The sequence below is a fragment of the Vigna radiata genome, chromosome 6, assembly GCF_000741045.1.
Source record: "Vigna radiata var. radiata cultivar VC1973A chromosome 6, Vradiata_ver6, whole genome shotgun sequence".
Taxonomy (NCBI): Eukaryota; Viridiplantae; Streptophyta; class Magnoliopsida; order Fabales; family Fabaceae; genus Vigna; species Vigna radiata.
The window spans coordinates 28,867,684-28,886,822 of record NC_028356.1 but is presented as its reverse complement, the minus strand read 5'-3'; the positions used below and the strand labels follow the sequence as shown (position 1 = coordinate 28,886,822).

Sequence of the window (19,139 nt, the reverse complement as noted above, 5' to 3'; positions counted from 1 at the left end):
TCAGTTCTAAACAATCTCGTAAAAATCTAATTTTAAAACTGCGACAATAGCTTTATAATTTATAGTTTTTTTTAATGTTTTAATGTAGTTGTTATCTATTATAAAATTTAATTTTACAAAAAAGTTAAATGTTAAAGGGGTAAAAAAAGAGACTATTGGATTTCCCTTTTATATTTCACTATTTCAGATCATTTGAGACAAAATATAATAGCATATAAGATGTTAGTTATGTCTAGCATGAGATAAATAAACTTTTCAACGAACCTTCTATAAATGGTATCAACAAATTGAAAGTTGTGGTTCAAGACTTGACAACTAAAACCCGTATTTTTTTTTTCATATTCCAACTTGAGGAAGTAAATAATAGTCAAACTCTAAAAAGGAGGTGTTATATAGAGTTCAAAAACTTTTTATAATTAATGTGAGACGTTGTTTATAGGAGTTATATGATTTATACTTAAAATTTTTTGAAAGCTTTTAGAAACATAGTGAAAGATAAGCATAAATGAAAATTTATTTTTACACTGGCCACTTTAACTAAAATACGTCCTATTATACTTTAATCACTTTTGATTATTCTAAAACAATAATGTATTTTTCAAACAAGTATAGATAAAAAGCTCTCTTAGAAAGGATAATGATCAATACAAAGTGTATCTGAAAAAGATTTGTTACAAAGAATTTTCTCAAAGTTGGATGACACAATTTTGCCACTGTAAGAATATGTGCAATTATGTTGTTCTTCTCTTCTTGCATTCTTCTACATATGGGCAACTTCGAAAAATACCTGTTATTTAGAAGCATTGACTTTGATATAGGTGTTGTAACCTTTTTGTACAAGGTCAAATGTTATTTTGCTTTTGCAGAGGATACTGTGTCATGTACGGATTCATCAAACAGAAAGCAGCGAACAAACATTCCTAAAATATCTTTGTATCACTTAACGTTCTTCCAAATCACATAATTTTTTAATAAAGTATTTCTCCTTGACTAAAGAGAATAATGTGACGGTATAAAATTTAATGTAGCATTTATCATAGTATTTAGCATTTATCATAGTTTTAATGTAGAATAATGTGATGGTGTTAGATGTTTATCATGGTGTTTAGCATACTCCAGTTTAATGTAGCATTTATGCTAATTTGTTCTCTTTAGCATTTATAATAATTTATTGTGTTTAGAATATTATTTATATAAATATAGCGTTTAACAAGTTAACCTAGATAGTTTTTTTTATAGATATTATTTCGTTAGACTATTTTGTTAAACTTCAAAATAAAGAGTTTTTAGACGATCTTGTTTTAACAACATTTTGTATTTTTTTTTACTTTATTTTCTATGCGAAGTTTGAACTTGTCAGAAAGCTAAACATCAACATAGGTGGGAATTGAAAGTGAATCCTTTACTCATTTATTTGGTGTCAATAGAACAATCACACTTGGATTGTGTGAACCTAGATTGCCTTTAAAGTTAACACAACTTTGTATTCCATTACCTACTGACTCGCTTAGCACAAAATTTTGTAACTTGTTAAATGTAATTTAGAGAAGGAATAATAAGTCTAAGAGGAGATTACATGCAAGCTTCTTCATCGAAAAGTCTTCGTGTAAAATGGTTGTATTGACATCTAAATGTTGAAGTTGTCAAAGGAGAAGTCTAATAGTAATCATTTTAGTTGTAAGACTAAAAGTTTCTAAGATAATAAAGCCCATGTACTTGAATGAATCAACCAATTTGGCTTTGTGCCTTTCTACAATACAATTGGCACATATTGATTGATTGTTTTCTAGAGGGTAAAGTGGTAATAACCTAAGTTTTATTGATTGATTGTTTTCTAGAGGGTAAAGTGGTAATAACCTAAGTTTTATTTACTTGAAGGGCTTGTAATTCAGTTTGAATGGCTTCTCTCCAACACTATTTGATTTCTTGTTTACAAATGGTTAACTTAAGTGAGGTTAAAATGATAAGATTGAAATTTTTGTAGTTTAGGGTAAGATATTGGTACGATAAATGATTGGATATAGGATACTTGGCTATTTAGTTAAATGAAAAAAAAAAAAAACCTTAATTAGGTTGCAATGGTAGAATTTCTACTAAAAATATATAAATCATTAGACTTAAGAATAAAGGATGAAGAATAACAAGTATGGAAGATTCAAGTATGGCAAGTATGAAAAGCCTAGGTCTAACTTTAAACTAATGTATTTAAGGATCGTACTTTTTTACTTTATAAATAAAATATAAAATATCAAGGATGGACTATTTTGGCTTAAGCATAATAATACATTCTCTATCTCGATATTTTAAGTCAAAAAAGTCTAATATCATTTGTTCTTCGGTGAATAGGCCATTAATATAATTTGCAGAAACAATATGTGATGACAACCTCCTTGAACTAAGTTGAGTCAAAGTTTAGAATGATGCAAGGAAATGGTCCCTATGGTGGATATGGTGGCGAAAATGGGTGGGAAAGGAATTATATGATGCACAAATGATGGTAGGAGGATGTTAGGATCACGACTTTGAATGGTGAGGTGAAAATGGTGTTTAATTTGATGGTTCAAGAAGAGGTTAAGTCAACTCCATGAGGTAGGTGACAAGAAAGCCCTCTAGGGTTATTCTAGTCTTAATCAAGAAAAAGTATGACTACAATTTAGCAACATAACATTACTAAATTCCAAAATAAAATACAAAGGTAGAGACATCTCTATTTATAGGCCAAAGGTGTCTTCTTCTAACCCTAAAAACATTTTTTGAAAGCCAAAAAGTAAACCCTAACCATCAAGCTTTCTTTGGCCAAATATTGTCCACCATTAGGAGGGAGACATATGTCCAAATCTCTCCAATGGTGGAGGAACATGTGGCCACTACCAAAAAGAAAAACTCCCTACTCCTAAAGTGTCATGTGTCAACTTTTTAAAAAACAAATCCTCTCCGATGGAAGTATAACACATGGCACACACTTTTCACTTGGTTTGGATATCTAACATAGGAAAAATCCTATGCTACTTAGACCTTAATAAAAGCTTTAATCAAACCTACAGTACATAGTCAAATACAAGACCTAAATCTTACAATACTTCTTCTTTCATGATGGTTCAAGTGAAACACACTTTTATTTCTCCTTTTATAGATGGTTCTTGTTGGAGGAGTTTAACCATACTTCTAGTGGTTGGATCCCTAGGACTGAGTTTGCCATCAATATGTTATTTAAGATGTGAGAAATTCATATTTGTGGACATTATTTATAGTTATTGCAAAAGAAGCATACAAAATGTCATACAAATTACTATCGAGAAAATGAAATTAATATACACCCATAGTAATATGGAGTGGGAAGGAGGAACACATCTCCTTGTTCAGCAAGACAAGACATGTGTCCCACTTGCCGACATGGCACCAGCTCTTAAAACAATGTGGTTTGAATTAAAAGTCACTTTGTTTCCTCTAATCTTTGCCATGAAGTCTACCAATGCCTTATTGAGAGAAGGGAGGTCATGGTAATAGTACTCAAATAGAGCAAGCTTTCAGAATGTATCCGGATCACATGTTCTGAAAGATAATAATTTTGTCCGGATTAAACAATAATTTTATCTGAATTAAATAATCCATAACATATTTCTAAATCAAAATCCCATTCTAAATGGTAAACTTTAAAAAATATATTCATATTCCGAAATGTCTAAATCAAATTGTCTTACTAGTAGTATATCTTAAATTGTTTAATCCAAAATACATGCTTAGAAAGATATTCAACAATGTTTAATCCAAAACAAATTTCCAGATCTTTTAATACTGGATTATGTAATCCGTAACCTATTTAAAACCCTCAAACGTCACACACCCCATCCCCAAAGGTAGAAGGTGAAGAAAGGAGGTTTGGAGGTTCAACCAAGGTGACATGATTAACTTCTCATATTTTATTATAAATTTATAAGGATAAAATTAGAATATATGATTTTAGGAGGGTGCAAGAAAAAAAAAAGTGGACATAAGAAAAGGCCTACATTATAAAGTGTGGACCCTACCTAATTTTTAAAATCTTTCTACTTCTTTCCTACCAAAACTCCCATTCTATTCATTTTCAATATCTTTGTCTCCTCTCTTTCAATCCAACCAAACTAATGTTAACAAAGTCGAGAACTCAGAATAATTCAGAAGGCCAAATAAAAGATAACATTTTATCATAAAGTTCATGATGTTCAGAACCATAGAAATCACCAAACACTAGTACCACTATTACAACAACAAAAGTACAACCCTGTATCCGAGAGCATTCCAAAAAAATAGAAGCACAGCGGTATCATAGGACCATTTTATGATATTTTTGCCCTTGAGAAGTCCATCTCTGGATGCTGCCAACACATGACAGTTGAATGTCAGATCTCTCATATCAATGAAGAGCATGTGATGAGAAGAAAAATAAGAAAATCAGGAGTTCACCTCGCTCATAAATTTCTTCAAGATTTCCTGCTTCTGGAGCTCATCACTAGTAGGGAGGCCCATAGACTTCTGTCTCTGATCAAACTGTATAATAAAAGAGAACTAAGCCAACTAAAAATATGTACTCTAAAATCCAAAACAATGTCATTAAAATATATGTAATAAATCCGTTACCATCATTTTTTCTACAGTCTGTCGAGTTTCAGGATCGAGGTCAGCAAGTTTGCTGTTCTCGGGCTCCACTTTTTGGGTATCAATTTCAGGATCACCCTTTACAACACATTTCCACCACTCCATTTGATTATGCTTGGTCAAAAGAATAGAAATTGTATTCTGATCCTCTGCAAAATAGATTTGTACATCAGTTCCACATGAAGAAGTCATCATTAATAAACAAAAATAAATACTGATTCCAGCAAAATTGATTCGTGGACAATGAGTGAAACAGCAAGAGGTCATTCATTATTCTCACTCAATTAGTTAACAAAAAAAATTGAAATCTGATCCCTGCAAATTGGTTCGTAAATAGTGAGTGACAGTCTAAGAGTTCGTTAGTTCTCCCTCCAATAATAAATATCAACCAAATACAACTACTTAAGCTGGAATACTAGGACGTTCATACGCTACAATAACCGCCCTCAAAACTATGTCAAGTGAATTAATACATTAAGCATACAAATATAAAACTCCAGAAAGATGCTAATAATTATTATCACTCAAAAGGATTTTTCCTACAGACAATGTAGTAATGATTTACCTATGCTCCAATAACAGTCATCTGGCTTTATGGCTTCATATAGTTCGCCCTGAAAATATTTAAAAACATAATCCACAAAAACGTTACAAAAACTACACAGAAACTAAAGATAACATAGCTAGGTTGAAACAATCACTAATCTTAATGAATGTAGCACGTATTCTCTAACAATAAGTTTAACATAAACTTACATCAATTATTGGTGGTTGGCCTTTAAGTCCAACTTTTAGATGATTCTTCTTTATATCGCAGATGACAAACCTAGATTTCGTTCCATTAGGCACACGAACACTCACATTGACCTCCTGCAGAGTTTGAGTCCAGGAGTAATTTTCTAGATCCAGACCATTACCTTTGTTTGGTACTGTTCAGCCATTGAAAACAATTAATAAAATTAAAATAAAATGTAACTTCAAATAAAGAGTTAATCAAGAATCAATATATATACAAGATGTAAAATAATTTTAGTTGTCATGGATGTGCTAAAATCACTAATCTAGAACACTTGTACAAATGATTCCTCAGTACAACAATAAATAACTTAATCCACAAACCATAACACACATCTTTTCATATTAGTTCAAGGTGCCATAAAAGAAACAAATAAGGGAAACTGACTGGCATTTAGAACCATTCCCTTTGCACATCCAATGTTAGTCAAAATCTGGAGTATACAAGCAAACATGTATGATCTTGCAAGTAGAAGAGACCCATGCGACCTAATGTGGGAGTTGGGTCAGAAAAGTTTGAAATCGCTGTGGGATCATGAGTTTACTCGTGAAATTGATGGATCATTTATCATGTTCTTTCGTTGTGAGGAACGATTCTCATGTAGTTGGCTTCTTTGGTCAGGTTTATTGTGACCCAATTTTGGAAATTAAAAAATGAGCCATTTTGCCCTTAGGATTCCCTATCGTATATTAGAGAAGAAACAAAGCATCATACACGACACCACTTCACTCAATGACGCACCAAATCAACAACGGACTCGAAGTCATTGTTAGCCATCATTGTCATCAGTCATTGCATGAACTAGTCATCATTGATTGTCGTTGCAGCTCTTGCTTTGTGGTCACCAATCATCAACAAGGCTCTCATTATTGCACCTAATGCCCGATCACTGTCAGCAAGGCTCACTTCATCATCTCCAATGCTCATGTCACTTTTTATTCTTAATATTTTCTTTTGTTCTTGCTGCCACTCAGATTTGGAGTATTTTGTTCCATTCAGAATTCGAAGAAACAAATTGCATCGGGTGGCAGTAAACCTATTGAAGTTCAAGTGGCGCATCTAGAAGTGAAAGTGGTATTGGATCAAGGACTGAGGCTGCATGAGTCATTGAGTTTCAATTGATGGAAAAGCAAGAAAGGTGAAATGTCAATATTCTTAGGAAGTATTAACACGCAGTTTTCATCAATTGGAAACTTTATTTAGCAGGAACATCAAAGGCTGTTTGAGCAGGTATAATAGTTCCAACAGATGTTAAAAACTAATGTTGGGTGTTGTTTATTAGCTGCAGCAAAGGGGAGTAGTTTGGGTGATTCAGATGATGCTGGAAAAAGTCCAAGGCAACAAGAGAGTCAAAACTTCATCGAGTATTTTAAGCAAAGGGGAGTGAGCAATCAAAGTACTGTCAATGCTATTTTCGAGAAAAGTGAGGGGGGATGTATGAAAGTAATTACATTTTTTTTTCGAAACAATGTTATACCATTTAAGGTAGGAAGGAATGAAGACTTCAAGTGGATGCTTTACTAGGTTGCTAAACATGTTAACAGATTTAAGCCACCATCAAACCATAAAATTAGGGTAAAATATTTAATGCTACAAGACCAGTGAGAGTTTGGAAGAACATAGACACTTTTGGAAGAAAGATGGATATGCAACAGTAACTGTCAGATGGGCATATTAGAGGAGAAGGCCTACCCTTAACTTTCTGGTAAATAGCACTAAGGGGACCTTTTTGGGTAATATATTGACGCTTCTAACATGTAAAACAGCTAATATAATTTTCAATATTATGGATGATGTTGTTGTGTTGATTTACTGTTAAGTTTTTGAGAAGAAAATACTACTTCAAAAAGAGCCAATAACAACTGGTCAAAAAATCACAACCTACATCCATTCTAGAACTACCTAACTCCCCAAATTTACTATGAGAAAAAATTTGATAAGACCAATCAATACTTGTTTTGCCAATTCTTATTTGACTTTGGGATGCTTGAATGAAAATAAGGGAGTACTTATTAGGTTGTTCGCATTCAAGGGTGTTTTTCCCCTAATTAAGGTGTTGTGCTTAGTGGATTCAAATGCCAGCCATGGGATTTATTCATGAAGAAATGGATAAAGCTAAAGGGAAGATACAGAGTCTCCTCAATGGAGTTAGTAAAAGGTAATAATAACTAATTATCTTTCACTAGTTTGATTTTGTAATTTATTTTTTACTTATAGACTTTGTTTGGAAATTAATTTATATATTTTTATCTTTCTTAGCTACACCCTCCTTTGGAAAATCATTGATCAAAGATAAGACGACCAATTGCATAGACCATTACATGTTACAAGCTATTATCTTAATCCCATGTTGCACTATAATCCAAAATTGAAAGTTAATGATGAAGTGTGACAAGAAAAGTATGGTTGTTTAGATAGATTGACGGGAAAAATTGATGCGACATCTAAGATTGATGGTCAGATTGAGGATTTCAAGAGCAAATATAGATTTTTTGGTACTGTAACATCTCAACATGCACTAAAAAGCAAAACAGCAGCTTGATGGTGGGAATTATTTGTTCATAAACATCTAGAAATACAAAATGCTAGTTATTCGAGTATTGTGTTTGACTTGTAGTTCATCCGGCTGTGAGTGCGACTGAAATGCTTTTGAGAGTTTAAGAATTTGAATTATGAAATTGATTTAATAATTGTTTAACTATGCCATCAAGTAGACTGGTAGGCTAATAATATGATGTGTTAATTAATTTTATAATTATTTAGTACCACAAGGAGAAGGAAATGGTTTACAGCAGAAGAGTGGTTTTGTGATGGCTAATTTAGGATTGAACAAGAAGGATTCAAGAAAAAAAAAAATTCTATGATCTTGCTTCTAATAATGACACAACTGCATCTAATGACTCACTTCTAATGTCAACTCCTCCATTCCTTTTGACGCTGACAACTGAGTTTGAATACTCCTAATTGCCCTCCATAAAGATACATGCTCTACCCGTATTCTCTCCCCTTATTATACTGCTTTGAGTTACCATAAATTATGTCAACCTTTTTATATCTATCTTTTATCTATTTCTTATGTTTCAATATTAAAATTTATAAGTGACAAGATCTAGAAAAAGAAAAACAGAATATAAAATTATGACCTCAAGAACGTGTAAACTTGACTTAAACAAATGACCCTTTTGACGTGACAATCGAACCACTCTTTATATTAAGTTTAATCCTGTCTTCATAAAAGACCAAACACATTGTTTGACTGTATTTTATTCAAGAAAATATTATATGAGACAAGATTACATCTAAATATATTTAACGTATATTTATTAAGTCTTAAAGGAACTCACTTATGATATTTGTTACAAGATACGTCCAATTTATATACAAAATATCATTAGTTACAAGGCTTAGTACATATTTTTCTGTATTATTTTTCATTATAAATATGTTTTTAACTATTTTCACGCGTTCAAGGAAATTACATACAAACTTCTACACATGTATTAAGAGAGCGTGAAAGTTGAAATAAATAACGTTAATCTCTTACCTATTGAAGCGCTCTCTTGGTTCTTCTTTTTCTCCGCTGCCGCCGTCTCCTCTTTGGATGCTTCTACTTCCTTCTTTTTCTTCGCCGCCGCCGCCGCCTCCTTCGCAGATTCCACTTCCTTCTTTTTCTTCTCAGCCGTTTCCACTACTGCCTTCACTTTAGCTGCTCGCGCCACAGAAACAACCTCTTCCACGGCGGTATCCTTTTGGAAGAAGTCGCTTGTTTGGGCAACGAAATCGAATACTTTGCGCAGAAAATCTTGAGGGTTGGAGGTGTCAAAATTGGCACTGAACAAATGAGTTTCCGATTTAGACGAGGCAGAGGGTTCAGAGTAACTAGCGTTGATCTGCTCCTCTTCTTGGTAATCGGAGATTATCGCCATGAATGGAAAGAGCGTGAGAAGTGTCCAAGAAAATTAAGAAGTGGCGGGACAGAAGAAAAAGACGCATTAGGGCTTCGTTCAACAAAACGGTTTAATTTAAACAAAAGCAATCTAAAATAAATAAATAAATAATAATATTTTTACACTCACTTTCTTTGTCAAAACTTACTTGATAACTATTTTTAATAAAAAAATATTATATTAAAGTAATAATAATAAATATAAATATATATATATATATATATATATAATAGTTATTCACAATTATTTTTTAGATGTTGAAGAGCAGTTCTCCCTGCATCATCTGTATTGTTTTTTCTTGTATTTCTAAAAATTCCTATATTATCTTTTTTCATTAATAATTATTTATGTTTGGCTAACATTTCACCAGTGTTCAAACAACAGTTACAATTTCTTTTTTACTTAACCAGAATTTGAATATCGGTTAAGAATTTCTTTTTTTACCTAACCAGCATTTTAATTTTTTTTTAATTTATTTCTTTTATTTTAATTTAATGATGATAATAATAACATTAATAATAAAAATAAAACATATTAAAAAAATTAAAATTTTAACATTTAAATTAAAAAATAAATTAAATAATTATTTATTTAAATTTAATAATAAAAAATTATTTTTTAATACAATAAATATTTAATTAATTTAATATTTTTCATAAAATTAAATATATATTTATATTTTAATTTATAAAATATTATTTATTAAAAAAATAATTAAATATATTATAAAATTAAAAACAGAAAAACTTAAAAAATATATATTAATAGTATTTGGAAATACGGTTAACAAATAAATCATTCAAATGAAATATATTAACCCCCAGTTAATATATTTTTCTAAATTTTTTTTGTTCTTAATTTTTTAATATGTTTTATTTATTTTTGTTTGATGAATAATATTTTATAACTTAAAATATTAATATATATATATATATATATATATATATATATATATATATATATAAAATTATATGAAAAATATTAATTTAATTAAACATTTATTAAATAAAAATACTTATTTATTATTAAATTAAAACAAATAATTTTTTTAATTTAATAATTTTTAAATTTGTTTTTAATTTAAAATATTAAGTTTTATTTTGTAATTTATTATTATTGTTTTTAATTTATTAAGTTTTATTTTGTAATTTAAAAATTAAAAATTAAAAAAATAATTAAAAAAAAAAATCTTAACAAGCATTCGAACGCTGGTAAAATGTTAATTGGCATTCGAACACCAGTGGTTATTAATGAAAAGAATAGGTTTAATACCTATTTTGGTCCCTCCTTTGGGAGGGTTTGTTCAAAGTGATCATTCTTTTTTTTAAAAGTTCACTTAAGTCCTACCATTTGCAAAAACTGTTCAAAGTGGTCCTTTTTGCTAACGGCGTTAAGTTCCCTAACGGCAGAGCTGCCAGGTGTCTAACATCTAATTATGTGGCATTGTTAATTGTTTTAAAGAATCTATATAATTGTGACGTGTAAATTATATTAATTAGGGTAAAATAAAGAAAGGAATCAGGGGTAATTAGGGTAAGAAGATTGGGGTAATTGGAATTGGATTGCGATTGGGATTGGGATTGAAATTGGGGTCAACTTAGGGTTCGTGGTTCGTGAACGCGATTGAGATTGGCTTCAATAACTGGAATTGGAAGATTATTCAGCTGTGTACTCTTGTTTGATTAATTCATGTTCTGTCATAAACACCTTGGTCTAACCATCCATCTTCAACTTCAATGTCAAATCATTGAAATAAACTTTGTTCTCTCACAATTCAGCCGATTATTTTAAAACCATCACCCTACACCTCAGAATAAGAAAGGGTACATCGCCAATACATTTAGCAGTAACACCAATAAAACTGAGAAAGTTAAGTTGCCCACAATTAACTAATACCACACCACCTTGCATCCCTTTAAACTGCCCCATAACTTTAGAAACTTCCATGTAGTGAACCCAACAATACTATGTGAAAGTTAAGTTTTCAATTGATTTTCTATGTCTGTATCTTTCATCTAGGTTTTTGTCCCCTTCTTCACTCTCCTTTGATATTAAAATTGAGGTTCTAAATTGCATACCACAACACATGCTGCAACAGCAATATTGTTGTTGGAAAGCTATCCACAACTGCAACAACTTGCATTGCTATGTGGATTTAAATTACATTGTCACAGTGCATCCACAATAGAGCTGCAACAGGGCTACGACACAACTTCAGCACCATTCTATACCAATTTTTTTGTCAAACAATGAAGATTCCAAACCGCAATCCCAACTACGCCCACAATTTCAAACTTTTGAAGCCAATCTCAATCGCGCTCACGAACCACGAACCCTAAGCTGACCCCAATTTCAATCCCAATCTCAATCGCAATCCAATTCCAATTACCCTAATCTTCTCACCCTAATTACCCCTAATTCCTTTCTTTATTTTACCCTAATTAATATAATTTACACAGCACAATTATATAGATTTTTTAAAACAATTAACAATGCCACATAATCAGATGTTAGACACCTGGCAGCTTTGCCGTTAGGGAACTTAACGCCGTTAGCAAAAAGGACCACTTTGAACATTTTTTGCAAAAGGTAGGACTTAAGTGAACTTTTGAAAAAAGGAGGGACCACTTTGAACAGTTTTTGCAAAAGGTAGGACTTAAGTGAACTTTTGAAAAAAGGAGGGACCACTTTGAACAAACCCTTCCAAAGGAGGGACCAAAATAGGTATTAAACCAAAAGAATATAATAGGAATTTTTGGAAGTGTAGAAGAAATGGTAAAGGTCTAATGCTTGCACAACAAACATGTTTCTTTAACTTCATATAAAGAGTTCGACCAAAAAGTATCACTCAAAAACATTTTTATATTTATTCTTACACTCAAAAAAATTCTAAAACTCTTATTGATTTAAGCATTGAGAAATCTTTTGTAGGTAGATTTTTCCATTTTGGATCGACCTACATCGCAAAGGCACCATCAAGATTTTTCCACGCGTCTTGAAGCTATCCACGGCTTCACTCATTTATCCCTACAGCTAAACCAAAACATCTTAAATGACACACAAGAATGGATCCAAACTCCATGAACTCTATTCAAAACCAAATTCAACAACAACTCAACCAGAACGAACAGTGCATGAGATAACACTAGATTAACTTACAAACTATGTGAGAACAAACTGAGGTAATGTTGAGAACTCAAATTGAAACTCTTACTCAACACTTGAAGCAAAAACATGAAGCCAACCTACAGGCACTAAAGGCCAAGTTAGACAACCTAGGGGGAGAAAGATCATTATGACTTATCCACTCCCGAGGACGATCTTTGATAGTTTGAAACATATCACTTCTTGGCAAGTGAAAGGACTCAGTTGACCTCGTAAAAAAAATTCATCCCTCTAGGAAACCTAATGGGGATGGAAGGGAGTCTCAACGTTTTTCTTGGAGCCTCACCTATATCTTCACCATTCAAAACAAAGGAACTCTCAAGATTCCTTTCGAGCTTACAACCTGAGGGGACATTCACCACATCGTAGGAGCCAAGAATTTTTTAATTTTTTAATTTTATATTTTAATTTAAAAAAATAAAAAAATAAAATTCGTCAATAGGTCTCAAGTAGGCTTCGCCAATTTAACATGCTAGGCAAGTTGGGCTAAAACAAACTAGCAAGTTGAAAGTTTCAACTTGCCTTACCCCGTTTTGATAGGCTAGCCAGTGGACCACAATCCATTTTGATACCCCTACTTTCACTAATGCCACTCAAACTGGGGAGCAAACCATAAGGGTCACTTGTCAAATTGGTGGTCAAACCATGTCCTTAGTGCAAACAATGAGTAATCTTATAACAACCTATGTTGTACCCATTATGAGCATAAGAGAAAAAGGAGTAACCTTACTAGGATTGGATCAATGATGCGAAATCTAAATGATTACTACCCATGGGGTATGCCCACATCACTTGTCCCAATTTCCAATCATATGAATAATATAGACCTGTTTGTTGGAAGAAATAGTGTAGAACCCTATAACAACCAATGATCCAATAGTCTTATTGTATGACTTTTCTTCCTTTATAATGTTATTGTATTTTCTAGCCATTGAGAATTCAAATTGCAACTCTTCATCATAATTTTCTTTATAAGGAATGACTTGATCGATTCTTTGATTTTATTCTTGAGTTTGAATCTTGAACATCATTCTTCAAGACTTCAATTTTGAATCAGTTGATGCTCTTTAAGATATTTTTTTTTTCTTTTATGAATGAACCCAAATTCGATTTGAATTTTACTCTTTCTTTGATGACACAATTGTCTTTTAAGGAAACTTTGTATAATTTGATTCTACATTTAAAGCATTTGAACAATAATATTTCATACTTAATCAAATAGTTTGTTCATCAATTATTTCTTAATATTTAGTTCATTTGAACGTTTGATTCAAAGTGTTTCTTCTTCTAGAATGTAATTGTAACAAGACAATTTTCTTGAGCGTTATGACTTATATCATTAATTCTCTATTTCTAACTCATATATGTAACATCCAAATAAAATAAAAGTACTTTTTTATTTTATTTTATTTTTATAATTTATAATATTAAATATTTAATTATGGCATTTTATTGGGTGATAAAGGTGTTTAGAAGTGGTATGAAAATGAAGTAATAATTGATTTCATTTTAACTTTCAAAATCGGTTAAGGTAAGGTTTATAATGCAAACTTTGCATTAATGTATCATTATGGTAGCACTAGTTTAGTGGTTTGTGTATGTGCTTGAAATCTCTTGCATTCACACTCGATCCGATGCTCCTGGGAGAGAAGGAAAATATACTACTTTGTTTTTATTTCAAGTGTGTTGATTATAGAGGAGTTGTTTTTATATTATATTTCTTTTGCATTTAAAGTAAGGAAAATGGTACTTTGACGCCCACAATTTGACAAATTTTGACACCGTCACGTGTCAAATTTTGGTGGTCCACGTGTTTAATGAAAAGAAAAGAGGGAATGACGTGGATTATGAAGTGGGAGAGGTCTAAAGTGGGGATTTCATTTTCAGATTTGAAAGTGGGCATTGAGAAATTGGCTTAAACCTCGTTTCTTCTTGGTAAGGTACTTCTACACTCATTTCTTACTTTTTCTTGTTAACTTTTTGTGTTCTAAATAACAATTTTGAAACCATATATTAAGATGTCTGTCTTATGAAGAACATTTTCAGAAAGAGTTAGGAGAAACACTTGTAATAATATATTAATTTGAGACCTGTGATATTCCATAAAGATTATATATTATAAGCTTAATACTGCTTTTGGTCCCTTGGGAGGTTGTGTTCAATATTGTCCTACCTTTTTTTTTCACATAACAATTGATCCCACCTTTTGAAAAAACAGTTCAATTGACTCCTTTTTTGTTATGGCGTGAATTATTTAACGGTGTTGGTGCCTCCCTGGATAAAAATTACCTACGCAGACAAGTAATGTGACTGCATGGCATTGTGGTTAAAATTAGTACATGCTAAGTTAAAATTGTGACAATATTGTTGATAGAGGTTTAAAAGGAAATTGGGAGTTAGGGTTTTTGAGGAGATAGAGATGGCTTCTTTTCAAGGGTGCTCTTCTTGTTCTAATAGATGGGGGGAAAGGTTTTTCGTGTTCGTCCTATGGTGGTGGGTGAAGGGGAGGTAGGTTGATTCTATTTGTTATTGTGGTGATTTTGCTATGAATTTGGGGTTAAGAATGGTGGGATTGCATCGTGTAACGTGGCCTAGGCGTGATTCCTAACCATAGGAAGACATTGGTTGTCGATGATCCACTAGTGCGGGATTAGATTTAGGAGGTCCATTATGTTGGCGGTGGCGGTAGCCAGTAGTGTCAACCTTTGCCTGTAAGGAATTGACAACGAGTCTATGTGCAGCATCTCCAAGCTCTCAACCAGAAATAGATCCTGGAGGGTATTTCCTGAAATAAAAAACCAAAGCCCCACTCAGTTCTAGCCAATTAGATGGATTAAATATGCATAGATATAGTAAATCATAAGTTTAAATGAGTGATTATGAGGGAGGGAAGCGAAAGGGATTGTGTGACTAATGAGTTATATTAAAGTAGAAATAGAACAAAAAATTGGCAAAAATCAGAGAAACCCATGACGAAGAAAATACCCTTAAATGGGATGAAGGCGAAAGGATTTGTGGTTTTTTATTTTTATTTATTAAAAAGTTTAATAAATATTTATAAAACATGAAATTGGGGTTAACCCCGTCAATTACCGAAAGGTGCAATTTTCGTCATGGAAATATATTGGACATCCCACATTGATGAGTAAAAAGTGAAAACAGTGTATGCAAGTGAAGAAAAATCTAGCGACAAAGTAATGATGATATGGGATACCTTTTGTAGGGCACCGAGGCATTTGGTGCAGCCGGCGTAAGAGGAGTTGCGACAATTGTTTTTCAAGTTGCGAACGACGGTCGTAGGGGTGGCGTTTTTGTGGGAGAGAGAAACGTTGAATGTTGCGTTGCATGTTAAGGATGTTATTTGGTGTAGTCTGATGCCATAGAAGCAGAGGATGCCACGTAGTAACATTACTTGGCCACGTAGGTAATTTTTATCCAGGAGGTCACCAGCACTGTTAGATAATTGACGTTGTAACCAAAAAGGAGTCAATTGAATTGTTTTATCAAAAGGTGGGATCAATTGTTACGCGAAAAAAAAAGTAGGACCATATTGAACACAACCCCCCAAACTAGGGACCAAAAGCGGTATTAAACCTATATTATAAAATAGTTTTAGATGTTTATAATTATTTGTGATTTTATTTTAATTTTTTGAATGTTCAAGTACAATTTTTTTTGGATTTTTTTTAATATTGACAATTAATCATTTGTGTTCATATATGAGAATATTAAATAAAAACGTAGACATTTTTGTTCTATCTAGAGATGAAATATTTATTACCTTACATATCCATGACATTATGTAGTAGGACATTACGATTTGGATGTCCTTGTTACAAAATATGGAAACAGTGGAGTTGGAAGTAGTTCCTTCTTGTGAGGTCAACAGCGATTGCATTAATAATGCAGACAATAATGTTCCGAAATTCGATATGTCTTTCGATACAATAGAACAAGTGAAAAGTTTTTATAGAAACTATGTTGTGAATTATGGTTTTGTTATTCGGCTAAGGAGCTCCAAAAAAAACAACAATGAATTGACGTTCGTGAAATTAGTGTGTTCCCGACAAGGGAAGTACATTTCTTCCATTTCTCTAGAGTTCAAAACCTAGCCCAATCAAAGAAACGAATGCCCTACTAGAATAAGGGTTTCTCTTAAGGAAGGAAGATGGTATGTAGGGACAGTTGTAACCGAACACGACCATGACATATGTCCAAAGAACTTAAACCTTATCTGTGGTAATCGAAAACTTAATATGCATGCCAAGCACACCCTTAGCATGAATGATGATGCTGGTGTGCGCATTAACAAAAGCTTCGTATGAAAACATACAATTCATGCAACATGATGCACAATATTATATTGGGCAACAACAAAGGAGTTTTTGTAAGGATGGAGATGGATAAGCACTTTTAAAATACTTTTCAACAATGAGAGAATTAAACAACGAATTCTTCTTTGAAATGAAAATGGACGAACATAACTGAATTTGTAGTATGTTTTGGGCCGATGCACGAAGTCGCGTAGCTTGTGTAGATTTTGGTGATGTCGTGTCGTTCAACACAACCTACTTAATAAACAAATATGACATGTCGTTTGCACCATTCGTTGGGGTTAATCATCATGGTCATTCCATATTACTTGGTTGTGCTTTAATTTCAGCTGAGGACACTTCAACATTCACATGGTTATTTACATGTTGGCTTCGATGTATGTCTAACAAGCCTCCAATTGGTATCGTCACATACCAATGAAAGGCAATGTCCAATGCCATAAAAGTTGTGTTTCCAAACACAAATCATTGTTGGTGCTTGTGGCACATAATGAACAAAATAGTCGAAAAGTTAAAAGCCTACAAAAATTATGGTGTCATAAAAGATCAACTAAAGACTCTTGTGTATGAGTTAGTCACTCCTAGCGAATTTGAGTTAGGATGGGGAAATTTAATCGCATGCCATGAGTTAAAGAGGAACGAATGGCTGAGCTCATTGGTTGAAGAGAGAGAGCGATGAGTTCCTTGTTATATGAAACATCAATTTTGGGCAGGAATGTCAACAACCCAAAGAAGTGAGGGCATGAGCGCCTTCTTCGATGGATTTATAAATTCAACCACAACACTTCAACAATTTGTCCTTCAATATGAAAATGCCCTACAACAAAGGGCCCAAAAAGAAAATGAAGTTGATTTCGCGTCATTGAATACCACACTCTCATATGGATCTCAATCTCTTATTGAAAGACAATATCACATGGAGTACACACAAGCTAAATTTGTGGAAGTTCAAAAGGAATTCTGCTCAAGGATGAATTGCTTCATTAAGAATATGTCCAAATAAGGTTGTACGAATTCGTACAATGTGAAAGAAGAGTTCATTTGGGAGGGGCAATGTGGATCAAAATTTTATGTTGTTGATTTTGATCCTCTTACAACCAACATTCATTGCAGTTACCAACTTTTTGATTTTAGAGGAATCTTGTGTCGACATTGGTTATTGGTCCTAGGTTAAGATGATGTACGTAATGTACCAACAAAATATGTTTTACACAAGTGTGTATGTAGAAGACACACTTTGATTACAACATCTTACAACAACCACACTTGTGTAAGTGTTTCTATGACATCGCAGAGGAGGCATGTCATTTTGAGACTGCTTCGAAGAAGTTGCTTTCTGATTTAAAACCTATAGGGAGAAGTTTACGGGTAAGTACATCACCAACATTGACGTTGCTCAACGATGATGGATTTGACATACATGCACATCCCCCTTCTAGTCAAGAAGGTCGACCAGCTTGTGAAGTTGATGGCTTGATTGTTCGCAGTCCTGTCTCTGTGAAACGCAAAGGGCGACCACGAACAAAGAGAATGCAATCAACAATTGAAAAATTAACAAAGAAGAAAAAGTCACATGGTCCTAAAAATAAACATACAACGAATAATAGTGCGAGTGATACATAAAATTGTCATTTTATGTTTTTTGCTAATACTATATGGTCATATAATCCTTCACTAATACTCTTATTTCAAGAAACAACTAATTATCATGTTATATTCATCAATAATGTTGAGGATCTTGGAAGTCAGCAGATGTTTGAATATCAAGTTTCACAATCGGGATTCATGTCCTTATTGACATCTAGACAGTACAATAATGATAATGATGACTTGTCACCATGTACTTATAGGTGATGGATTTTTGGAAATCAACCAATTTTGGGGTATGTTCCTTGATTTCGTCATTGTTTTATTAAAATAATTTTGTTGCACAATTATTATAAATTTTGAGGTCCGTTGGATGAATTAAGTAGTCAATGTCGAAGAAATAACTAATGTTTGATTTTCAATTACTTTCGTATAGCCATGAATGATAGGGAAGATAAATGACCATGTTTGATTTGACATGTAATTTCGTATACCAATAAATAATAGGGAATGTAATGACCATGTTTGATTTTCAATTACTTTCGTATACCAATAAATGCTAGGGAAGGCACTAACCATGTTTGATTGTCATGTACTTCTGCATGATTTTGGGTATGTCAATAGACATTTCGCCAGTGTTATGCTTCTTGGTTATAAGGATGAAATCATGTGCAA

The 19,139-nt window shown here is 32.6% G+C and overlaps 1 protein-coding gene across 1 annotated transcript; it reads right to left on the bottom strand.

The window, feature by feature from the left end:
- Window positions 1-4,150: 4,150 nt before the first annotated feature.
- Window positions 4,151-9,436, bottom strand: LOC106763947 (protein BOBBER 1). Its single transcript, XM_014648128.2, has 6 exons — window positions 8,976-9,436; window positions 5,392-5,564; window positions 5,201-5,249; window positions 4,618-4,784; window positions 4,444-4,527; window positions 4,151-4,355 (listed from the first exon to the last, which is right to left on the bottom strand). Exons 1-6 carry the CDS (start codon window positions 9,355-9,357, stop codon window positions 4,317-4,319), a joined length of 894 nt encoding a protein of 297 aa, XP_014503614.1. The 5' UTR covers window positions 9,358-9,436; the 3' UTR covers window positions 4,151-4,316.
- Between the last annotated feature and the right edge of the window lie 9,703 nt (window positions 9,437-19,139).